Below are 25,001 nucleotides of genomic sequence, written 5' to 3'. Positions count from 1 at the left end.
GGAGCTGTGTCCCTTAAATGAGCAATTCCAACGCATGAGTGAACCACTAAGTGTTCCTCGTGAGAAAAACCTGAAGGCTGTAACCTCTGTCTATTGGGACATCAAGTCGTGTCCGGTTCCACATGGCTGTGATCCTCGTCGGGTCGGTCGTTGTATTAAGCAGTTCTTGGAGAATAAAGGCTACTCTGGTCCTCTAACCATCACTGACCATCTCTTTTATTACCACCAAAAAAAAAAAAAAAAACTTACCTTGTATATAAACTGGAACACACAACACAAGATAGAAAAGTTACAAAACAAGATAAACATTGTTAAGTCGATTGGTACATCTTTGTCCTCTGTAACCACTTCTTATCACAAGTTCACCATTTTTTGTATACATATTAGGACACACATACAGTATGGAAACTGTTATAAAACAAGATAGATATAACAGATACTTCTACAGTCTACAGATCTTGGAAAGTAGTATGATCTCACTGATTGATATCGTGTTCTTGAGATAGGAGAACATTGGCTAATTTTCTTGACGAATTTTTGTATCATCCTGAGAAAGGAACCAGCTGATATTTTGTCCAAAAGGCTCGAGTTTTACCAAGTAACGCGATAGGTCTGGACTATTCTCCATAGCCTAGGAGAACAACCAAGAATGAATTCTTATAGGGCTCTCTGTTTTCAGAGTTATGTTACAAAATACCTCAACAGATGACAAAAATGGCATCCACTTTGGGAACGTACAACTTGTAAGCCACGGCATCCACTTCCATCTTTACCCTGCTTAATCAACACCAGAAGAATCTCTCTAAAAAGAATGAAACTTTATAGTAACAAATCAACTTTGTGGTATAGTTTCGTTGTCTGAAGAAATTTACCATTGCATAACGGGTCTGAATGATAACGATGATAACATTCGCAAAGAAGAGGAAGAAGAAGATGATCGATATAATTGTACTGAAAAATTTGCAGACTTGGGTGATTTTCTGAAACAAACGGGCGGATTTGGTTGTTGGAGCTGTACCAGAAGCTAAGCTGTTGATGACAGTTCTTTGATTGTTCTTGAGAGCAATAGATTTAGAGTTAATCAAAAAATGAGTATTCATAGATTTAAGAGATAATTTTGTTTCTTAAAGGGACAAATTAGGAACAGAGACTTTTCAAGGACCATTATCTTTAATGTTATTACACCTCCACGCAAAGTGTTGTTGTCGTGTTTAGAAAAATAATGAAAATTGGAAAGAAGAATGCTCTCTTTGCCGTGATTTTGTTTCTTGTTTGGTTTGTTTTGTTCTGTTCTGTTCTTAGGTTTCACTCGATCAAAGCCAATTTCTCTGGTTGATTTTTTTAGTGTCTCTTTTTCTTGGTGACCTACAAACCAGAACTTCTGCAATTATTGGAGAAAAAAGATTGTAAATTATAAAAGTTAGGTGGGAATATCGATTTTTTTTAATTAACTAATCAATCAAAAATCGAAGAAGCACTAAACAAAGTTAGGTGGGAAGATGCGTAGGGTTGTTGACACACAAACTCTTTTATTTCTCGAAATTATCGTCATTCTAATAACTCCCGGTTGACACACAATTAACTTAGCTAGTCAGTACTCAGTAGTCAGTAGTGCCGAAAAATAATACGAGTACTAATTACAATTAATCATTTCTTCTTTTAGTCGTTTAGGTTACGTTACTACGTCCTCGGTTAGCCTAAGATTGTTATCTTGGATTCTTACTCATACTAGTTGTATAAATGCATGTAACTTACATATTAGAGTTTTGACAATGAATGTACGGGGACACCATCAATGATGCATGCACATGTACATATGTTATTGGTCACACAAAATGATGATTACATATTTAAAAAAAGAAAGAAAAAGATAGTTACAGTATTGAAAGAAAGAAAAAAATCTTATAAGAAAATAAAGCATATTAAGTCACACCAAAAAAAAGTCCTAATTAAGAATGAAAAAAAAAAACTACCCAAATTATTTTTTGTTGACAACTCCGTTATTACCAGCCAAGATCAAGTACTTATCTCTTCTCGTGAGGTTGGTGCACTCGAACCCCAACGCATTCCCTATCGCATGCTGCACGTGATTAGCTACCTCGAACTTAGCTTTTCCATTATCAGGTTCCCGACACGTCGACGAGTTGCTTCCAGAGATAGGGTCAAGCAATTGAACGGTATAGGAAGGGAAAGGATTCAGAAGGAAGAAAATGGGATCAAAGGCCTTAAGACCACTAGCCGTCGTGCCATAGAAGAAATTCACATGCGAGTCAATAGCAACAGGTACGATGACGTCGCTGACCTCGGAGAAAAGTGGACTAAACCGAAGCAAGTACGGTTCTCTACACGTAGTCCCTTCCGGACAAACCACGAGATCTCCTTGGCTTAACAATCTCTCCATGGCTTGACCATCTTTGACTCGGTCACGAGTCATTCTAACGGTCTTGATCGGAGCTAGTAGCTCAGATAATCTACTTAGGCTATACGTAACGGCTTTGATGTTTTTCTTTCTTAGCGCGTATGAAATATAAAGTGGGTCTAGTAACGTTCTATGGTTACACACAAAAAGACAACCTTTTCTCCGGTCGGAAGAAGCTAGGTCCTTGTGGTTGCTGACGGTTAGTGTTAGGTGGATACCGCAAAAGGCTAGGAAAGGATTGGCTACGCAGTAAGGTAAGTTTAGGCCGACGATGAGTCTTGCAGCGGCTAAGGCGGCGGAGAATGGTGCCCACATGAATAATATGAGTGTGTTTAATGGTGTTGGCTTGATGGCTAAGCGACCATCGTGGAAGATCAGTGGTTTAGGGTATTGATCTCGTGGTAAGGTTTGCCAACTTTTCTTATCTGAATTTCTGACAAAGTAAATCTCCTGCTTATATGACGAAAAAGAAAAAATAATTAGAGAAGATCACTCTAAGAAAATTAATAGATTTAATTCAGTTGAAGTGGACCTATCGAATGCGTACAAAAACGACTATTAAAGAATTAATGATATGGTTTATACTTTATACAAAGTCATAGTCTATGGTTTTGCAATTAATTGCATCAGAAGTTAATAATTTTATTTTATTTCTAAAATTTTCAAAATAGCATTTACGTGCTATACTAGATTACAACAATTCATAGTCAATTGGTTTTCGAAATAAATGCATCACATATATTACTAATTTACCTTTTTCCGAAGTAAATCAATGCATCTTTCTGTTGGTTCTCAAAGTGCCACATTTAAAACCAAATAAATTTTTATTGGGGACTTGTATAATTTATAATATAGGCATTTATAATAGCTCGAAAGTCGATACCAATCAACCAAAAAACTAGTATAACGTAGGAAAGGAAAAAAAAATACTTAAAAACTTATCATCGGGTTTCCATAAGGGTTTGTCTCTACTTGTTTCGCAGAAAAAATACAGTTTACGTTTGTTTGATATCAGTTGTTGAGTCCAAAAACTCATATAAATCACCAAAAATATTCATGTGAGGAAAAAAAACACGACTATATATAGCAGTTTAGATTGTATATTTATATACGTCACAAAATATGATAATTTACCTGGCAAAATAGAGAGAACAGAGATCTGTGAGTGGACGAGTTAAAGGAAGTGATGCCAATAACATGACCACTACTTAGTCTCTCTTCTTGAAACACTTTATCAAAAGCAAGCTCACGTTTCTGCGTATCCTCCATGATGCCTAAGTAATAACCACCAACCATTTTCATCTCTCTCCCGATCACAACTTCAATCTCCAAGTAATCTTTCAAGAAACCATCAATCATAACTTGTGGTAAATCACTGACACCAACACTCTTTCCCCCTCTCTTTAAAACCTGGAACATCTCGAGCCCAACATCTTCTAGAAAATACTTGGGCAAAACTGATTTCCCGGCTCGAAAGCTTCCCTTCTTTACTCCGAAGAAGCTCAACATCACCATCGTCTTCAAGCCCATTTCGTAGCTCATCAAGCTTATAAACGGATAGAGAATGAAGAGGAAAAATGACCTTATCACCCCTCCGGCTTCAAAAGCTACAACCATGAAGTAAGGGAACAAGGAGTCTGATTTGAGTAGAGCTCCTTCGACGTTAAAGACCAATGTGTGAGGTGATAGGTCGTGAGCTTGGTGGAGGCCGTGAGAAGGGCATTTTTGATATTTTTGTTTAGGGTTACGATGACACCAACGACGGAGAATGAAAAACCTGTACAAGAAGATGACAAGGCCTCGAAGAGTCGAGATCTTATTATTACCGGACATGGTTTTGAGTCTTTTGACCTCTCTTTCTTCTTCTCTGTGTTTACTATTATTACTATTATATAGATGTTGCTGTATTCTAGACTCTGCATGTCGAGAGAAACGGAAGGGGACTGACATATATATAATGAGACCATGACGCAAATACCCTTCGAACGTGTTTAGTAATTACAAGGGAATGCCATTGACGATGGTTCCAATTCTTCTTTCCCGTACAGCTTGCATGATTACAATTAATGATCTGAATGTTTTAGAATCTGAAAAGTACACGTACGCGTTCATCTTTTGTTTGGTTTTATGACTTTATCTATTCTACTAAATATATTTTATGAATGCGTATCTAGTACTTGTTTAACATTAAAAAATAAAAATGTGAAGACTTATTGATTAGATATTATTTTTGGACAAAGGGAATAGTTCAATTTATGTCGGTTTCTTTTTCCCTTTTTTGTTTTTGTTTTTGGTTTGTTCGGTTCTTAAATAATAAATATCGAAACGAAATTATCCAATTACGGTTCGTTAACTTGAATCTGTTCTTTTTTTTTTTTTGGTGTACAACAGGACGAATAAACTAACAGATATTATTGTACGAGGTGGATATATAAAATATGATTATTTTAATCAAATATTATGAATAAACTAATATTAATTCTCAATCATACAAGTCTAGACTTTTAGGGGGGTGTATTCAAAAGAGCATTTTAAGAGATTTGAGTTTTATTGAGATTTTGATGATTTTATGGAACTTCATATGATTCATGTAAAATCCTTTCAAATCCCATCTAAAATTATGAGATTTGGATTCTTATATTTTTAACTAAGAAAGTTCTCAGAATTCCTCTAAAATTCTCTGAAATCGTTTAAAATCAAATCCACAAATTGTTTTCAATAACAGTGGATTTTAAGGGAGATTTTAAAATGATTAGTTCAATAACGCTAGATTTCATGAGACTTTTTAAAATTCATGATTGAATAACACTGGATTTATAAACTTTTTACAAATCACTTGAAATTCTACTTTTAATACACCCCCCTTAGTTTCCAATAACTCGGCTGCTGAGTGTGATAGAGCCACTTGATTAACGTCATTTCATCATTTAAAATTTAATAAATAAGATAAATTTGTATATAGTTATATAATAATATATGTAGGATGTAAAAGAGATCCGTTTAATGTTGCGAATTGTTCTCTTCGATTGTTTATTTTCTTAATAAGATAATTTTTAAAATCCCATGTTATTTTATTCTAGCTTCCGAATTACACAAAGTTCTGTATTTCAAAACTCTAAACTTTTACAAAGACATATATTCAGTAAACTTTCTAAAAAGTGATTTTTCCATTCAGTGGTTACGGTCTTTTTTTTTTTTTTTTTTTGTGTGGTTACGGTCTTAGTTAGGAGGACGTACCAATTAAGAAAATTATAGCCAAATGAAAACTACTTTAGTATTATATATATATCAGCTTGAAACAGAATGAGAAATTTGAGCCGTACTATAAGACATTTCTAAAAATCGTGGAAAAGATGTATTAATCATATGAATTAATGTTTTGTCTGAAAATGTTCAAACATGATGTGCGACGTGAACCTAATTTATATATGTACGCTCCAAAATGATAACAACCAAATCAAAGAAGGCTCTAAATGTATACATAGATACATATATGTTCACATTAAAGTTTTGATTTTGATGACAAATTAAATTCAATCATCTCAAACGTTAAGACGAAAATTCTCCAATTGAGTATACTTTTTCTATATCGGGATATAGATATTCATAAATTTGTTGAGATTGAAAATGAAACGAAGTATTCGACAATAGTAAAAGGAAGGGTAACTATGAAGTTCAATAGTTAGTGAAATTCGAATTCTGACATTGAAGGCTTGACTTGCAAGACAAATCTCTCACCGATCTAACTTAACTTACTTTACTTAGTGGAGCTAAAGTGTAAAACTAGAAACTAAAATAGGCGAAACTGGAAAATAATAGGGTACATGAGCAATGAACATGCTACAGAGACTATCAGATTGTCCGTGAGTCCGTGACCGATGCCCGTGGGACGTGGATCTCTCATCAATATATATTGAGTATTTTTTTTTTTTTCAGCAATATATATTGAGTATATTATATCTTTTTTGGTTTTAATATAAAAGTTACTTATTTTAGAAACTTTAGTCAAATACGCAAATTGTCATTCTTTTTTCGTATTATCCAATAAAAAGTCTCACAATCAGGAACTCTCGTCCCCGTTTTATGTATTATCCAATAAAAGCCTCACAATCAAAGAATCTTGTCACCGTAACATCTAAACATCTAAATTAAGAATATCAACTATACAAACGAAAGCACGTCATTTGTGATTTATTATTAGTAACAACAACTCAACCGATCGATTACGACAAAAAGAAAAAATGATTTCTCAGATTCCCATCTTTTGTCGGTTAACATTTAGCAGATAGACCAGCCATATAAAAATCTTATCAAATAGAATTTTTATATACGAGTAGAACAATAATGGCTTTTACATAAACAATATATTTAAGAGTAGGGTTTTGAAATGTAGATATTGTTATAGAGACCACAAACGTTGCAGGATACAATTGGCATGGTAGTCCTTTTCAGATTTTTTGAACTGAACAAAAAATATATTTATATAATTTTCTTAAGGTCAATAACAAGTTTTCCATCATTTTTGCTTCATTAAATACCCCAATCACGTAATTACTACGATACTCACAAATCACTTATACTTTTCAAAATAATTGAAAAAATGTCCCTGTTGGTGAAGGTCAGGATCATTGTTTGAAAGAAGTCGTTTTTACAAAACTTTAAGCCTATACAAAGGAGAGACAAGGGAAAGAACAAAACTTTAGGAAAAAGAGTTAACAGTTTGACTCAAGACCAAACATAGAACTCATCTAGTAACGTCTCTGGAGTCTCCTTCTTCCGCACCAGATATGCGCTTCCTCGTGTACCTGAATTACACACAAATTCGAATCAGATAATGATATTGTTCATATTAGCAGTTGTCTTTAGAGAGTTTCTTCTTTGACTAAACAATGAGAATGGAAATTATAGAAATTGTTGCTATTCTTCATCTTCTTACCTGAATGAGGTGGTCGGGCTGGGATCGGTTTGCTCAACGGGAGCAAATTCATTGTAGAACTGAACTGATATCAATTGGTTGGTAGGTGAAACAATAGGTGCAGGTGATTTGTCTGAACTCAAGCTCGAATTTCCCGTGAAGAAGCCTGCAACACGAAAATGAGAGTTGCTTCTAAGACATTTTTGGTCTTCATAATGGAATAGGAACAGAGCAACCCCTGTTTATCCAATAACTCAGATGATACAAGACTAATTAGATAGTTTTTTCAGTCAAACCAAAGTCTCCTTAAGTCCTAATAAAAATTAATCTAAACCATATACCAGTAGTTACTTATGAATACAAACCAATAGAGAATCTTAGGACCTTAGGATCTTCATAGACGGATTCATTTCAAGACCAAAATAGCTATTTTTTGGATTCATTAAGAGTCGAAAAGGGAATAGGAATAAAGCTAATGTTCACAAAGAGACTCAAAATAGTACCTTGGACAACTAGAAAGACGAAGAACAGAAGCGTTGCTATCATTGAGGAAATGCTAATGCATGAAGATGATGATGACGAAGACTTGGCTGCTTTCATTCTTTTAAGGGAATTTTTCATCCGTTCAATCCTTTCCCGCTTTCTCATAGCAAGCTCTGCTATTTCCCTCATGAACTTATGGTCATTTGCACTCAAGGAAGGGCCTTTTGGCGGTCTTGGAGGCTTTGAAGCTTTTCTAGACTTCTTAAACTTTTCATTATCGCATTTTTTCTCTGAAAGATCCAAACTTTGACTGTTTGTGCCTACCCTGATATCGTCACCCAGTAATGTATAGACCAGATCATCAGCAATTCTTTCAGATGCACTGAAATTCACCCGTTCACTCCAGTCCCCATTGCCTGAAACCGTAGCTGATGTGGATTCTCGTGTAACATCAGATCGACCAACTTCAATGTCTAATTCAAGATCTTGCTCTCTTGAAAACACTCGATCCATCCTACACTAATTTTCTTCTCAGCCTACAGCTTTTTATATCCCTTGGATAAACCACCTATCTGACTTAATCGTCCTGGAACGTGAAAAAAACGAGAGATTAGCATACCAATCAATCATCCTTAAACACACAAAAGAGAGTAACGAAGACAAAATTGATACAGAGAAGAATGCTAATATTGGTTCACCTAAAACCCTAAGTCGGGTGACAAAGTAACCTGATTTTGCTTAACCCACCAAATCAGTGACTTAATAACCCTTCGAATCAATTCACCAACACTATTTTATCTAAGATTTCGGTACTGAGAGATTGAGACCAATAAGAATTCTATACACGGAATTGCGCCATTCGATTTCCCAAATCCTCTAACAAGGAGACAGAGCAAGCAAACAAGTGTTTCGAGAACCATCACTCAAGAGAGACAATGCAGCATCAACTCCCGAAAAAACGACCTAAGCTAAGCAAAGGTTACGCACAGACTTAAGAGTAAACTCTGTAATAAACCCAAAAATACACAAATCACAGAAGAAATCTGTGGAAGCAGAAAAACGAAATCTTTCAGTGCGAGTGTCAAACCCTAATCAACTGAGATGTGGAAGACAGAAAGGGGAAGAGTTTGCGAATGCGAGACACTGGAAAAAAGAGGATTAAGTTTAGTATTCACCTCAAATTAGGGTTCTTCAAGTTGAAATTTGTGAAAGGACTTCTCTGTTCTTCTTCTTCTTTTGTTGTGCATCCGAGATTATCTTTGTGTAGAGGTAATATATATATATAAACAAAACAGAAAGCTAAAAGAATGTTTTGTTTTTTTGGATTGTTATGTCGCCGAACGGATTTGACAAAGAACGTTGCGACCCGATACAGACGTGCCAGCTTGTTCCGAATCTATTCTACGCCGTTTGTTTTTTTTATTTGTTTCCTTTTTTTTTTCTTCTTCAGATTCGCTTTTAATCTTTTACTTTTTATCACAATTGGATAAAATCGATTCGCAGATATTTTTTGTCCAATTATAGAAAGAGAATTGGATAATAATTACTACTTTTTTCATAATTGTATAGATTTATCAGATTTGTAAAAATGTTATAACTGTTATTTTCCTTTTTAAAGCTATTTTTACATCTAATCCAGTATTTGTTTCTCTTGTAAATACTTTTCTTTTCTTTTAAAAATATTATTTGCCTAACTTAGTTGCTGGCACACTGGCACTAACAAAAACATCATGAGTCATGGACCACACCACAGTTACCAAATAATTTATTTTCTTTTTGGCGGCAGTCGGTTATTGGATTTGGATAAACAAACATATTATTGGTTGACAATTTTATAAAAAGAAAGTTATAAAAATTTGTTGACAAAGTTTGGGATACTTCAAAATAAATGCATCTTTTCCTGAGTATCTATTTTGCATACGCATGTATGAATGCAAAATATAATAAAATGAACGAGTTATTGTTAATATTCATATCATATGGCTTATTTATATATTCCTTGCGTATGCGTTCGTTTCATAAACGAGATTTGGGGTTGGAACATATGCAGCCGCCGAATGAGAGACCCAACGCCAAAACTGCAGTGGTCTACATTACTTTTAACGGATTGGCCAATGCTCGTATTGCTGGTGATGAACGTAAAGCTATCGTTAGAAGAGTCTTCAATTAGCATACAAGATGCTTGTCTATCAGGGGTAACTTGATTGGAGAGAACGATTTCGCAACCATTGACCATGATTCTTATTTCAACTCTCCCGTGCATCAAGAAGCCATTGTCGTGCCTCGCAGCTGAGGCAGCCGCCGTGGGTGCGTAAACCTGAATAGTATGCTGTCTGGTTGATGTCAAGAGATCCATTTTCAACTATGGATCAGATAAACAAACGAGTTATTTTGTGTGTATCGTGGATTTTTAGGTGTCTACTCTATATTTAATGAATAATGCAGTGTTTGTAGATTGTTAAGCGTCTACTGTTTATTGAAACAGTAGGTTAAACGCACACATAGTCAAAGACTTTCAAAAAGCTAGTTTGTTTCCTAAAACTCAACTCAAAAGAAACACAAGTCTAAACACAATGTTCAGTTGTTCACATAACAATTATTACCAAATTACTGCACGTTAATTTAAGGACAAACTTTTCCAAGCAAGTCTTGGATCTCCTCGCTTACTTCGATCTCGTGTTGAGACAATCTCTCTCGCATATCAGGGCGAGTTTTCCCTGATGCAGCATAAGTCTTTATAAGAAAGGTCGCAGTGTCAGAGTCAAAAGGTCTCCACTTCGACAAAATCCTGCTGAATTCTTCTGCTCCATTAACATCTTTAGCGTTCTCAAAGTGAAGATAAAACAAGCTGACCAGCTCTGAGCTCCAGCTCCACTCGTCTTTGTTCTCTGTGGAATCAGAAACCGCTGCTTCCAAATGCTTCATAGCCAAATCTGCTTTACCATTCTGTAATAGATGGATCATCAGAAGCTGTCTCGCTTTGGAGAAAGGTCCTTTAGACTTTTTCATGGCACCATCAAGAATCTTCTCTGCTTCTTCATGCATATTCCCTTTTAAATACGTGTTAATTGCGATATTAGCCAGCCTCATATCATAAGCCCAGCATTTAGATTCCCATTCTGTGAAAATCTTCTTAATCCCATCTAAGTCGCCGAGTTTACTCATTGCCTGTAACATGACAAGATAGCTCATGTTGTTGACCTCAGGACGAGCCTTCTTCAGCAATTCCCAAACTCTAAAAACCTCAGGAGCTTTCGAGATTCCAGCGTACAAACTGATGAGAAAATGGTGGGAATCACGGTAGTTAGGGTTCATCTTCTCCTCCATAGATTTCAGTGCAGATTCCGCCTTCTCGTAAAGACCAGCTTTAGTGTAGATTGCAGCCAGATTAGAGAAAGTATTCCAAGTGGTTTTAGCTTCACTGTCTTTTCCCATTTCATCTATAATCTTCTCTAGTCCATCTAAGTCATTCAAACTTCCACAGCTCTGCATCCATATAGAGTAAGTGACGCCAGAAGGAGATATATCCCTCTGTTTCATCTCATTAACCAACACAGGCACCTTCTCGGGTTGACCCAACCGCATGTACATGGACATCATGTTATTAAAGGGTAACGAATTGTTAGCAAATTTGAGCTCATCCATTTTCTCAAAATGAGCTTTTGCTTTCTCTTCCTCAAGTACAACACAGTAGCAGTTCATTAGCGCCCCATAAGTCGACTGATGATTCTTCACAGAAGGATCTAAGTTGTTAAAGTAGTTCTCAGCTTCTTCTAAGCCTTTAGTCTTTCCAATTAGATCCAAACGAATCGCATGATCAGAGACAGATAATGTCATTTTCCTCTTCTCCATCCAATCAAAGATCTGGCATATCATTAACAATGAGTATAACTCCAATTAAAGCATAAAACTAGTGAACTCACAAACATAAAAAAATGTCATTTTTAGTCTTCATCCATTCGAAAGAAGTGAAATTTCATTCAGAAACGAGTATTTCCCTAAGTAAAACCCTAAAACTAGTGAAATTACTAAACTTTTAACAATGATTTGAATCTACAACAAGCCCCTTTCGGATAATGTTCCATAGATGATGAAACAGATCAGAAAACGTAATTGCTCTAAGAGATGCAAAAAAAGGGAAACATAAACAGACCTCAAGAGCATGTTGATGTCGACGGAACTTGCGAAGATCCTTAGCGCAGCGAAAGAGATCGTCTTTTCTGACCGTAACACCCTCCATGATGAACTGATTTAACGTCTCTGCCACTGTCCCTCCCGTCACATTAAGCTTCGAAAGTTTCTTGTACAACTCTCGCTGCCTTGACGCCGCCGTCGGAGCAGAAACAGAGCCTTGGACTCCATTCGCCGCCGCCGGAGCAAAAACAGAGGCTTCGACGCCATTCGTTGCCGCCGGAGAAACGGCCGTTGCACAGAATCTCTTGCCTAGGCGAGAACCGGAAGCAACCAGATTACGGAAATTCATTGTCAAACGATCAAAATCTATTTTTTCTCAAAACCTATCGAGGAGGACTTACGGAGAGTGACGATGGTAGGGTTTAAGGCAAGAACTTTATGTCGTTTAAGGTACCTGTAAACGGCGTGTAGTTTTACTATACATAAGGCTTGGACGCTTGGTGTCGTTTTTATGTTTTCAATATAAAAATCTTAAAAGCTTTGTTTTGGCGTAGTTTATATTTTACAGATTAGTTAGCCGCCGAACGAGACACTTTGAAAATAATACGAATGGGACTTTGAAAATTTCATTCATCAAAAGAACAAAGGAGAGGAGATTTTCCAAAGCAAGAATGGGTCTTCAAGCATTAAAAATTGAAAGCAGTCTTTTTCGGTAATACTGCAACGTCAACCGAATAAAAGTATCGTCATCCACAATGATTTTTTCATCGTAATTTATAGTTCACATTACAAAAGTAGTACACACTATCTATATCATTCAAATGATTACATTGACAAGTTGGTTTTGTTTTGTATGTTCTTGGTTTCATAATGAGTAATCTTTTAATTAGTTCAGAAAATATGTCATCTAATTGATGTTTTCCCTTTTATTTCAGTGATTAACCATTATATAGTTATTTATTGCTTTTGTTGTGTGTTTTCTAATTGTCTTGGCTTTTTGTTGTTGTACGTACTTCTATATTTAATTAAAACTATATGAAAAAAAAATCATACCAAAAGAAGCATTATTTAACGAACGAAACACATGAGACCCGTGGTATAAACGAACCTTCAGAGAGTAGACCAATGAAAAAAACCCACTATTACAAAGTTGAAGTCAACGCATTGACCATTTATACATCTATATAACAAACACCACAAACTCCTCTTCTTACACCAAAACAAACCACCAAGATCCCTCTACAGATGGCTCAACACTCTTTTCTTCTCGTATGCATCTTCCTCTCAATCTCCTCGATACTATATTTTGGCCAAACTGAAGCCACCTCAATTGAGAGTTTGGTGCCAAGATCTCTCTACGACTCAATATTCATCCATAAGGACAATACAGCTTGCCCCGCAAATGGTTTCTACACTTACGAATCCTTTGTGCAGGCGACCAGACGGTTTCCGAGGTTCGGTGGCGTAGGAAGCCCCGAGACACGAAGGCTCGAAGTGGCTGCGTTTTTGGCTCAGATATCACACGAGACTACCGGAGGATGGGCAACGGCGCCAGACGGACCATACGCGTGGGGGTTGTGCTTTAAAGAAGAAGTGAGTCCACAAAGTAGTTACTGCGATTCTTCTAATACGCAGTGGCCATGTTTCCCTAACAAGACTTATCAAGGAAGAGGTCCAATTCAACTATCCTGGTAGGTTCATCTTCATTAGTAATGGTCCGTTTATTATAAGCTTAAGTACACGAGTGTGCATTAATAATCGCAAATTCGATCTATGGTAGACTTGTTTTTAAAACATATACAGTAGCTGATCCGGTTTTAATTTTGTTACAACGTGAATGTTAGGGTATCCATAACTCAGAAAGTATGATACAAATTTAAGAATCCATTAAAGATAGTTTTACAAGTTAAGAGAACTCTAGATACATATATTCTGGTATTCGATTCAGTAATTCACATTAAAGCAACGGCAAATATCAAGGATAAATATAATTATACATCATGCAAGATCCGATCTACCATCATAATTATTTCTAATTATCATTTTTTTTTTTTTTTTGATTTTAGGAACTACAATTACGGACCGGCCGGTCGAGCCTTAGGATTTGACGGTCTAAAGAATCCAGAAACGGTGTCAACTAATTCAGTGATAGCTTTCCAAACAGCGCTTTGGTTTTGGATGACCCCTCAGAGTCCCAAACCGTCATGTCATGACGTCATGATCGGAAGATACCAACCTACGAAGGTGGATTTGGCGGCAAACCGGACCGGTGGTTTTGGTTTGACCACAAACATAATAAACGGCGGTTTAGAGTGCGGGATTCCTGGAGACGGACGGGTTAATGACCGGATTGGGTATTTTCAGAGATATACTGGGCTGTTTAAAGTAGCATCTGGGCCAAATTTGGACTGCGAAAATCAAAGGCCCTTTGCTTAAATAATTAATTTGGTTGACCCAAATATTATAACTTTGAATATACACACAAAAGTCAACATGTATGTTTAAGCTCACACATGGAGGAGCCATGAAGGTGTTTAATATGATTCTTATAATGTATTTTTCTATGGGTTGTCTTCCAATTTAATGTGATTTGATGGTTTTTGATTTCAACTACTACCTAATAAAAAAAATTAATTGATACAAAGTTATTCCCATGGTATTCTTGATGTTTTTATTTATTTCTTTATTTTGGATCTCATACCTTTTATCTCATTTTCAACAAACAACCACTATGTTGGCTACACTTTTATTTACCATATATTTTTATATTCTATTTTCTAATAATAAGCATAAGAAAAATTGTGTATGAAACTCCAAATGTATATCAAAGTTGATATAAAATCTAATGGTTTATGTTTTGATTAAAAAAAAAAAAGTGAGCTAAACTGAGGAGAAGGAAGAATCATAAGCCAGGTGGAACAGCTAGTTTTTGGGGCGAGATATAAATGCGACACAAAAGTCAGACAAAGAAACCACTTGCCACCCAAAGATTTTAAAGAGTCTCCCACTGGATTCTCTCCTCCGTTAGATTTTAAAAGAGACACAACCAACATCGATCCACAATACCACCCCGGCCCACCTTTTTTTTGTTTGGTTACTCTCTCTCTCTATATATATATATATAAACAAGTATTTAGAATCATCTATCACATGACAAGACAAAACTCCACATCAAAAACCCTAAAAGAAACAGAGAGGAGACACACAGACAAACAAGCTTCTTCCAAGTTGATCATCAATGGCGTCAATTGTTCTTCTACTCACTCAAATCCTTCACCCTACTAACCCTGAATTCCCTTCTTCTACCTCCATGATTCTCAAATCATCTTCTTCTTTTTCTTCGTCTACCTATTACACACATGAAGAGAAATCTCCAATAGCCACAGGACTCGACAGTTTCAAGATCTCACCTCTTCACGAAGATCCTCAAGATTCAAGAGTTATGATCGATTTGTTCTAAACTTAACCCATCTCTCTATCTCTCTTATGCTTTGTGTATCATTTTTTTGTTTACCCTTTTTGGCCACGAATTGTAGTAATACTTATGAGAAAATCAATGAAACCTTCACAAACGTAAGTGTAATCTTAGTATCTAATTGTTTTTTTTTTCATTATATTCTTGTTACTTGAAATTATTGAATTTGGTTGCAAGCGCCTCCACACACCAACCCAATGCTACAACACCAACAACATAATTGCCACCCAAGAATATCCCATCATGACCCGATGATGAAAGAGACGCTATCTCTGCGTCTACCAAATCAATGTATCAGAAACTGAGGAATGGCTTGAGGCCACACTCTTACTCCCAAGTACAACACTGCTTCCATGATCTCACCTTCTGGCTACAAAGGGACCAAAAGATGTCAACTTTGATATTTGTTCCTCTTAAAATTGTGAATTCGTAGTCTCAATGTTTATTACCTTTGATAAGATCCCGGTGTTGGTAGCTCCACCGATGTGTTCAGATTGCCTCGAGTATGAGACAGATACAGCTGCAACTGGAAGATAGTAAATTTTGAGAGAGCGCTTCAATTATCAAAATTACCCCTTCCCTCAATCACTACACTTTGGCTCTGTACAGAGACTATATCCCCTCTGCAATTTCATAAGGAGCTTAGTAAATTGAGAGCTTCCAAGACACACCTTAACTCGACAACAACATAACCGGCCTCTCTCGAGAAACCCTCGGCAAAAATTGTATCTCCCAAGACTACTAGCTCATTCTCATCCTTTCAAGCCACTATCTATCCAGAAGGGCTAAATCCCCTAAACCAAAGACAGACCAAACTAAATTTGTTTCAGAATCAAATCTAGTGAATCAAACCTATTTAATCAAATCTACAACATCGAATTGCATCACAAGTGAACAACTACGACAACACTAGAACAGCGAGTAAAAAATGAAGGATCAAGACAGTACCACCACCATGGCTGCGTTGCCGCCGCCGCCGGCCGGATAAGTGAGATATTTCAGTGGCGATCCGGACTAGGCCAGTTTTGTCAACACTCTAAAGAACCTTCTACAATAGCTAGAGGTTTTGAGATGAAATAAACAACGGCCCTCCTCTCACTTCGAAGATCCATTATTTGGGTTATGAAAACATACTCTACTTATATGGGCCAACTTACAAGCCCAGAAAATATGTTGGATTTAATATTATGTTCTCTATTTGGTAATGTTAGCAGAGTATCATCATTTTGTCAAAAAAAAAAAAAAAAAAAAAAAAACTTTTAAATGCCCAGGATTTGGTTATAGAGTTAGAAAATCCGCATATGCAATAGTATTTATTTTGTAAAGTATTGTAAATCATTTTTTGCTCGTAACATTTCCAAATAATATGGATGTTGTGTGTGATCCTATAATATATCTGATCATTTTTTGTTTCATTTTACAAATAATCCTTCCAGCCAATTATTATATAGCCAATAATTATAAAAAAATTCACCCTTTCTATAACAATTTTAAATATTAATGTGATAATTTTCAAAAAATAAACAAAATTGCAGAAAAATCTGATCTCTAGGTACTATGAATTGGGCAGCGGTCAGCGGATACAAGAAATAGTGTACTATGAATGGATGAATCATGGATCAACCGTTACATTCACACAAACAGTCTTTGGTATAGTTCAGCCCCAACTAAAAAGATGGGAACAATAAAAGAGAGAGAATCAAATATCAATATATATATATATAATGCGCCAACGTGTTTTGTTTTCATTAAATATAAATGGAAACAGTGTTGTAAGCAAAAGTAGATTGGAACGTATATTCCGAAAGGTCGTTGTCGTTTACAGGAGATGGGGAAACATGGAGTGGCTGTGGTTTTGCTTCGTCGATCGTTAAGACACCAACAAAAATGTCGAAAGTACCGAGTGTCAGACATAGCAGCATGTCCATCACGAGGGATCACGTGAACGACACGCATTTTCTTCTCTCTTTTCTTAAGTTTTTTTTATTGTCTTCCCAGGCCCATTTAAAAAAAAATAAAAAAAAAATCAACAACGCCTTTTGGTTAGATACATTTAAAAACTCACAACTAATATACTTCAAAATTACTCGAAATAAAATATGTATCTGATGTTCTTCTTTTTTGTTTTGGATTTGTTGATGTTTATTAATAACCAGGTAAGAGCGTAGTTTTTGGTGATTCAAAATTATAGTATGTTTGTAATTATTGGAGTTGTTTAAATTTTTATTAAGGAAATAAGTTGGACCATCGCACCTGCTAAGGTGTATGGTTGATGGCGACGTGACCCTAAAATTCCAATAAATGTGTCGTGGGGTTACCAGAAAACAAAAAGCTTATTCGTTATAGTATTGGTTTAGGGTCTACAACCCACGTGGGATTTCTGGATAAAACCCTAATTGCTTTTTTCTTCTTCTGGCATCCATTAATATTGTCATGAAACGTATTCTCTCTCTAAGCTCCAATACACATATCAATCGTTGTTGTTGAAACAAAAAAAAAAAAGAGAGAGAGAGAGAGAGAGTGCAAACAATATCATACCTTTTATGGTTCTGAATTATCGTAAACACCCACATATCGTAATAGAGTGTCAAATAGGTGATACCAGAAAAGAGAGTGTGTCAAATAGGTTTACGATTTTAATTTTATCGATCAATATTACAATATAGCTAAAACTTAACTGTTTCACAAACTTAACTGTTTTTTTTTTTTTTTTTTTAAAAAAAACTTAACTGTTTTACAATATAGATATGTGATTTGTGCATGTTTGTCACTTATTATTTACTATAACTGTCTTCTTTTTTTAATCACGTATAGTATTTAAAATTGGGTAGTCGAATAAGATATGCAGAGACGGACATCATATCGTTTTGGTTCTTATATTTAGAGAATAGAGATGACCACATTAAAAAAAAAAAAAAAAGTGAGACGAATGGACATAGATATATATTATATAATACAAATATCAAGGATAAAGGATAAGATTACAGGAAAATTTAATTAACGGATAAAAATGGTCCTACTCCTAGCTAGTCTCCTATACCCGTTGTGCACTACAGTTCTTGGTGGAGAAATAATGAAATATATATTTCAAAATGTCACTCAAAACTCATTATTTTTTGTCGACGTATATATTTTGAATATTTCATGTGTCTGTCCGAAGAGTAATTAATTAATCATGATTATCTATGCATGCAATTATGTTTTGAATATGTATGTATGCATCATGCATGCATGTAAACGTTTTTTTTTTCTTTTTAATTGTCGATGTATGCATGCCTAGATTTTTTATTTTTGTTTAGTTACGTGACGTCTAATGTCAAAACAGAAGTAATGTATATGCATAGTTTTTTGGGTAATTCTAAACAGCTAGAACGATTAAATAAAAGACGAGGTCATGTAAATTAAACACGAGTAAAAATAATAATTAAACATGAGTACTATTATGTCAAAAAAAAAACATGAGTACTAGTATTTTATTTAAAGTTGTGGTTATGAAATAATTTCACAACTTTTCCCAAAAAGTAAAACTTTAAGAAAACCATTTAATTTTCTTTTACTTTGGAAAAGTTAAATAAGTGTTTCAAATGAATTTGGTTTATTTATTTATTTTAAACAGCATTGCTATGGAATCCATTAAGTAGTGTTTTAAACTTTAGTTAAAGAACTAAATTAACTTAAATGATATCAGTATACTGTGTATTTTTTTTTTGTTGGCAGCAAATATTAATACGTTATAAACCTCGTGTGGGTTGTGTGCATTAGAATCTACGCGGATTGTTCTATTGTTGTCGGTGTACGTAAAATAATAAAAATCTTAATATTTTAGTAAAAACAAAAGCACCAGTGGTATTGTGAAGCGTGGCAAAATATGAGTGGGTCACCAATGTAGCTGACAACTATACCATCTGCCTCATCCGGTCGTCCCCTACTATATATCATAAACGAATGGGATTCTATTTTTCTCGGACAAATCTGAAGTCTTCGATCCCAATAATAACAACTTCTCCGATTCTTTCATCTCCGGGTTTCTCTTTCACTAACAACATGTACGCATAGTTTCTTGTCTTATAATTCCATTTTTCTTTTTCTTTTTCTAATCGATAATTAATTAATCTCGATCGTAACCCTAATTTACTACTTTTTTTTTTGGTTTCGCAGGTTGAATAATCAAGATTTCATGGAACTGAATTGGAGAAACGACGTTGGATCACTTGCTGTGAAAGATCAGGCTGGTATGTCAGAAAGGGCAAGAAGTGATGAAGATCGTTTAATCAACGGTCTAAGATGGAGCTATGGTTACTTTGATCATGATCAAACAGATAATTATCTTCAACTTGTTCCGGAGATCCGTAAAGAAGAAGAGAAACCAAAGGAGGATTTGTTGGTTACTGTCCCTGATGAACATTCTGAAACTGATGATCATCATCATAGTAAAGATTTTTCTTATAGGTCACATAGTCGATGTTATCTGAGAAACAAACATGACAACCCAAAAAAACGTTGTTTCCAGATCTCAAGTGATGTAAGTATATATATATATATATATATATATATTATATACATATTTCCCTTATGTATGATTTTTTTTTTACCGTTTCTAAATTTTTCTTTTTCTATTAAAAAAATTTGTGTAGGAGGAATCAGAGGACTTTACAAGAGAGGTTCCTTCAGTTACAGAAAAAGGTTTCAAGAAAAGAAGAAGAGACGAGATGTGTGATAAGATGCGTACGCTACAACAACTTGTACCTAATTGTCACAAGGTTGGTGTATATCTGTTAATATGTATTATGTCAAACACACACACATATTTATGTATATGTGTGTATATCAAGGAATCTTGCTGTACGTTTTGGTTTCTTATTAATAACCGGGGTTGTGCTATTAATTATTGGTTTTCAGATGGACAAGGTTTCGGTTCTTGATAAGGCCATAGATTATATGAAAAACCTTCAGCTTCAACTCCAGGTATATATCTTAATTAATTTTGATTTTATTGCAGTATATTTTCTTCACCCTTCATTCAATATTCTATGTATGCTCGTACATAGATATATTGAGTTGTTGAGGCTTGAGATTTTGATGGCTTTCTTGAATTCTGATTTTTCTTGTTAATTTATTCGGTTGCTTTGAATAGTTCTTGTTATCTCGCCAACTTATGATATTATTTGTTACAGTATATATACTTTTTCATATGGGTTTGTAATTGACAAAACAAATATAGCTAGCTAGCCACTTTTAAGTGTAAAAAACCGGGTTGATTAATTAGTAGACAGTGGATAACCTAGACGGTCGTTCTATATAGGTTAGTGGAATTGCGTCACTGTTCCACTAGGCACAATCATCTATAGACCTATTATCAATTTGAACATTAAAAGATGCATACATGTGTTATATATGTTCGGAAAATAAGTTATAATTAAAGTCAATGTTGTAATTGCAGGTGATGTCGATGATGGGAATGAATCCTTATTTCCCTACGGCGACATTTAACTTTGGAATGCAAAACCACCTGTTGACTGCAATGGCTCTGGCTCACGGCCAAAATCCTGTGAATCAAACGACGTCAACACCGTTCATTCCGGCTTTAAATTGGCCTTTACCACCGTTTGCTAATCTTTCATTCCCACACTTATCAAATCAATCTCCCTTGTTCACAACAGCATCAGCAGCTTCCTCTTCGCAATATCTTTGTGGTTTGGTTCCTTGTTTCCCAAGTCCCCTTGATTTTTCTTCCCGTACGATGGGACTATGATATGTAAGTACTAAGTAGCTCGGGAAACACAAAAGTTATGTGAAATGAACGTTGATTAAGATGAAAAGAAATTCCAAAACAGTATCACATTTTGTGTGAGGCGTTTGTGTCATGTTCTCTTTTGTGTGGTTCTGTAAACTTACCATATGACTTTTTGTAGTAATTTTTTCATTATCTGATATATTTTGTAAAATATATTGATCAGACACTTGTAAAAACTTGAAAATTTAATATGTATTTTTCTATTACTTTAACCATACATGTTTTAATCTAAGATAAACTTCGCTAAATAAGGTAAGTTTTTTTTTTTTGATATGAATGACTATTTCCCTCGCAGTTTTTTATTTATTTGATTAAAGAAGTTGAGAACATAATCCCATTGAACGTAGGTAAAAAGAAAAGGAGATAAAGAGTATCTCAAATGGGATTGGTTTACAGGATCTCAAGTTGAGACCCACTGGATAATAATGTTCTATGCAGAAAGTGACAATAATAACCTATGCACACTACATGTTACTTAGAAGCTAGGGTGTGGCTTCGCTCTGCCAAGTTAGGGTGTATGAGAAAATAAGAAACGAGGAAACGTGACTTCGAGGGTATAATTAAGCTCTTGCTTACACCTCGATGATTTATTTGCGTTTAGTGAATATAGACGTAAATACGAAACTCCAACGTACGTAAGTAAATAAATTTCGACTACAAATTTGCAATTCAATCCAAAGTATATTTTTGGCAAAACTGAAAATTTTATAGTTGTGAGTTTATACATGTTTTTCGAAAAAAAAAAAAATCTGCTCAGAGACACAAGTATATATTCATTATTTTACCAAATATATGTTTTAACAAGACTTTAGTGAAAATCAATGTCAGAAAGGCATCGTTTTACCTACTAATTAGCTATGACGTACATTTCTTAGTTTGGTCAAGACAAAATGAATTGTTCAGATTTTTTGTCAAGCAACTGTCTTGTCTATCAAACCGCAAACCGGCCGGTTTATGATTCTATAAGTACAAAAAACTTCGTGCTTCTTTTCTCATTATCCAATAAAATTCATATATTCCCTAATATTTAATTTGGAGTCATGATGATTTCAAGAATTTCTGTTATCATCGTGTTATCTTGCATTATCACTTCAACTCGAGCGTATGACCCCGATGCTCTTCAAGATCTATGCGTTGCCGATAAAGCTCACGGTATCATAAATTACCTTTGTTCAATTCAATATTGAGCATTATGCCTATTTTTAATTAGGGTTATCTCAAACTACTCTGATCGAAAAATGTAAGTAAAAATTAAACTTCGAAGTTGAAATTAGAGATTTTGTGGACATATATAGTAACCAAAACCCTATATTTAACTAGTAGACTGTATCAAGATAAATGTTGTTTTGATACGAAACATAAACCGCACGATGTGCGCATCGCAGGAACCAAACTGAATGGATTTCCATGCAAAGAAACTTCAAACATCACGGCGTCCGACTTCTTCTTCGCCGGAATCTCAAAACCCGCCGTCATAAACTCCACCTCCGGCTCCGCCGTGACGGGAGCCAACGTGGAAAAGATCCCAGGCCTCAACACTCTCTCGGTCTCATTAGCACGTATAGACTACGCGCCGGGTGGTTTAAACCCACCTCACACTCATCCACGCGCCACAGAAGTCGTATACGTCCTCGAAGGAGAACTCGAAGTTGGGTTTATTACGACGGCGAATAAGCTTTTCTCTAAAACCATAAAGATTGGTGAAGTATTCGTTTTTCCAAGAGGGCTTGTGCATTTTCAGAAGAACAATGGAAAATCTCCAGCGTCGGTGTTGTCGGCGTTTAACAGCCAGTTGCCGGGGACGGTATCGGTTGCTGCGGCGCTTTTTGCGGCGGAGCCTGCGTTGCCGGAAGATGTGTTAACTAAGACTTTTCAGGTGGGAACTAAGATGGTTGATAAGATTAAGGAAAGGCTTGCAACTAAAAAATAATCTAAGCGACGATATATATATTGTAACGATTCATGATGTGAAAACCTAGAAAATTAAGGTTGATTTTATGGTAACTACTAACTACGCAAACATATTATTGTAATTTATCTTATGAATGTGAGTTATGTATATTGTTTCACAAAATAAATAAATCCAAATAAGGTACCTTCAGGGATCTTGCAATCTTCTATGTCCAACAATGAAACACTTGTAAAGTTGAAGAAAAGCGAAGATGGGCCAAAAATTGTATAATGGGCTAACTATTTGGGCCCATATTAAACGATTCGGTTTGAATATTACTTAGCCGACGGAGAGTCTGTTTTTCAGATCAATCTTATAAGCCTAGAGCAGTGTCGTAGTAGTTCGTCGTCGTCGCCTTCTTCAAGCTCTTTTAAGAATCCGATAAGAGTCTTGCTGCGATGCCACCGAAGAGAAATTTCAGGAAGCGTAGCTTCGAGGAGGAAGAAGACAATGATGTAAACAAAGCTGCAAATTTAGATGAAGAAGAGAAGCGGAGGTCAGTCCAAAATTGAAACATCACCATCTTTAGGGTTTAGCTTTTTTTATCGTTTGAGTTTCTTCAATTAAGTTGATGGGTTATTAAAAAGGTTCGGTTTTTGGTTGATCTACAGATTGGCGTTGGAGGAGGTGAAGTTTTTGCAGAAGCAGAGAGAGAGAAAATTAGGGATCCCAGCTTTATCTTCCACGGCGCAATATAGCATCGGAAAAGTGAAACCAGTGGAGAAAGCCGAAGCTGAAGGAGAGAAAGAGGAGCTTGTGTTGCAAGATACCTTTGCGCAAGAGACTGCTGTATTGATTGAAGATCCCAACATGTAAGCAAATCTCTCTGTACAAAAGTTTACCTTGCTAGTATAACAGATTGGGCTAGAATGAGCTGTCTTTGTAAGTGTTTAAGGATTGTTTTGATTCTTTAGGGTCAAGTACATTGAACAAGAATTGGCGAAGAAGAGGGGGAAAAATATTGATGATGCGGAAGAGGTTGAGAACGAGTTGAAGCGAGTGGAAGATGAGTTATATAAGATACCTGATCATCTTAAAGTAAGTTGCTTTGCCTAATGTAACACATTGGTTGTTTAGTGTTTTTGTGTTACATGGATTACGAATGTTGTTACTAAACTCCTTCCTTCTCAGGTTAAGAAACGTAGTTCGGAAGAGAGCTCGACACAGTGGACTACCGGAATAGCAGAAGTCCAACTCCCAATCGAGTATGAATACGCTTTCATTGATTTGAAGATAAATGTTTTGATTGTTGTAAAGACTAATTGCTTTGTTTTTTGGGTTTATGGTATAGATATAAATTGAAGAACATTGAGGAAACAGAAGCTGCCAAGAAGCTTTTGCAAGAGAAGAGGCTTATGGGTCGGCCAAAATCAGAGTTTAGCATTCCATCTAGTTATAGTGCGGATTATTTCCAACGCGGGAAAGATTATGCTGAGAAGCTAAGAAGAGGTTATACTTTATGATCTGTTTCTCTATTTAGTTTCGTTAGTCTATGTGTTTGTGGGTTCTAATATTGATCGACATGCAATTTCAATATGCAGAACATCCTGAGCTATACAAAGATAGAGGAGCATCTCAAGCAGAAGGAGAAGGAGCTAAACCGTCTGCTACAAGTAGTAATAATAATGCTGATTCAGGGAAAAGCAGACAAGCAGCAACTGATCAAATCATGTTGGAACGATTTCGCAAGAGAGAGCGTAACCGCGTAATGCGTAGATAAAGTAAAAACATATTTGCAGACTTCATCCTTGACCCGGTAACACTGTTAGATTTTTGTTGTAATGGAATTCTGTAACATTTCATTCAAGAAAACAAGTTTTCATTTACATT

The 25,001-nt window shown here is 35.5% G+C and overlaps 7 protein-coding genes, 1 long non-coding RNA gene and 1 pseudogene across 9 annotated transcripts; 4 read left to right on the top strand and 5 right to left on the bottom strand.

The window, feature by feature from the left end:
* Positions 1-422: 422 nt before the first annotated feature.
* On the bottom strand, positions 423-1,921 carry LOC17897369 (annotated as a pseudogene).
* On the bottom strand, positions 1,918-4,354 carry LOC17897851 (probable glycerol-3-phosphate acyltransferase 2). The gene is made up of 2 exons (XM_006307066.2): positions 3,554-4,354; positions 1,918-2,869 (listed from the first exon to the last, which is right to left on the bottom strand). Exons 1-2 carry the CDS (start codon positions 4,250-4,252, stop codon positions 1,979-1,981), a joined length of 1,590 nt encoding a protein of 529 aa, XP_006307128.2. The 5' UTR covers positions 4,253-4,354; the 3' UTR covers positions 1,918-1,978.
* A 2,674-nt stretch (positions 4,355-7,028) lies between these two features.
* LOC17898845 lies at positions 7,029-9,198 on the bottom strand. The gene is made up of 4 exons (XM_006304102.2): positions 8,993-9,198; positions 7,838-8,403; positions 7,356-7,500; positions 7,029-7,224 (listed from the first exon to the last, which is right to left on the bottom strand). The coding sequence occupies exons 2-4, from the start codon at positions 8,328-8,330 to the stop codon at positions 7,164-7,166; spliced, it is 699 nt and encodes a 232-aa protein (XP_006304164.1). The 5' UTR covers positions 8,331-8,403; positions 8,993-9,198; the 3' UTR covers positions 7,029-7,163.
* A 1,128-nt stretch (positions 9,199-10,326) lies between these two features.
* LOC17899187 (pentatricopeptide repeat-containing protein At1g02370, mitochondrial) lies at positions 10,327-12,336 on the bottom strand. Its single transcript, XM_006307177.2, has 2 exons — positions 11,971-12,336; positions 10,327-11,681 (listed from the first exon to the last, which is right to left on the bottom strand). The coding sequence occupies exons 1-2, from the start codon at positions 12,298-12,300 to the stop codon at positions 10,440-10,442; spliced, it is 1,572 nt and encodes a 523-aa protein (XP_006307239.1). The 5' UTR covers positions 12,301-12,336; the 3' UTR covers positions 10,327-10,439.
* Positions 12,337-13,173: 837 nt separating this feature from the next.
* On the top strand, positions 13,174-14,595 carry LOC17897604 (chitinase 10). The gene is made up of 2 exons (XM_006303205.2): positions 13,174-13,642; positions 14,018-14,595. The coding sequence occupies exons 1-2, from the start codon at positions 13,197-13,199 to the stop codon at positions 14,385-14,387; spliced, it is 816 nt and encodes a 271-aa protein (XP_006303267.1). The 5' UTR covers positions 13,174-13,196; the 3' UTR covers positions 14,388-14,595.
* An 886-nt stretch (positions 14,596-15,481) lies between these two features.
* On the bottom strand, positions 15,482-16,509 carry LOC111832600. Of its 2 annotated transcripts, none has more exons than XR_002835491.1 (3): positions 16,375-16,509; positions 15,876-16,049; positions 15,482-15,796 (listed from the first exon to the last, which is right to left on the bottom strand). It is a non-coding gene; the product is annotated as an uncharacterized LOC111832600 (long non-coding RNA). The 2 variants fall into 2 exon arrangements; XR_002835493.1 differs by having other exon boundaries at positions 15,876-15,952; positions 16,375-16,503.
* A 2,879-nt stretch (positions 16,510-19,388) lies between these two features.
* On the top strand, positions 19,389-21,409 carry LOC17897787 (transcription factor HFR1). Its single transcript, XM_006305216.2, has 5 exons — positions 19,389-19,472; positions 19,585-19,948; positions 20,061-20,186; positions 20,326-20,391; positions 20,867-21,409. Coding segments are annotated over exons 1-5 (870 nt in total). The 5' UTR covers positions 19,389-19,470; the 3' UTR covers positions 21,179-21,409.
* An 825-nt stretch (positions 21,410-22,234) lies between these two features.
* On the top strand, positions 22,235-23,335 carry LOC17896787 (germin-like protein subfamily 2 member 2). Its single transcript, XM_006305533.2, has 2 exons — positions 22,235-22,372; positions 22,606-23,335. The coding sequence occupies exons 1-2, from the start codon at positions 22,261-22,263 to the stop codon at positions 23,148-23,150; spliced, it is 657 nt and encodes a 218-aa protein (XP_006305595.1). The 5' UTR covers positions 22,235-22,260; the 3' UTR covers positions 23,151-23,335.
* A 153-nt stretch (positions 23,336-23,488) lies between these two features.
* On the top strand, positions 23,489-24,999 carry LOC17896718 (protein COP1 SUPPRESSOR 2). Its single transcript, XM_006305448.2, has 6 exons — positions 23,489-23,667; positions 23,783-23,983; positions 24,086-24,209; positions 24,303-24,376; positions 24,463-24,620; positions 24,713-24,999. The coding sequence occupies exons 1-6, from the start codon at positions 23,570-23,572 to the stop codon at positions 24,889-24,891; spliced, it is 834 nt and encodes a 277-aa protein (XP_006305510.1). The 5' UTR covers positions 23,489-23,569; the 3' UTR covers positions 24,892-24,999.
* The last annotated feature ends 2 nt before the right edge of the window (positions 25,000-25,001 follow it).

Source organism: Capsella rubella, unplaced genomic scaffold, assembly GCF_000375325.1.
Source record: "Capsella rubella cultivar Monte Gargano unplaced genomic scaffold, Caprub1_0 scaffold_1, whole genome shotgun sequence".
In the NCBI taxonomy this organism is placed as follows: domain Eukaryota; kingdom Viridiplantae; phylum Streptophyta; class Magnoliopsida; order Brassicales; family Brassicaceae; genus Capsella; species Capsella rubella.
This window is presented reverse-complemented; position numbering and strand designations above follow the sequence as displayed.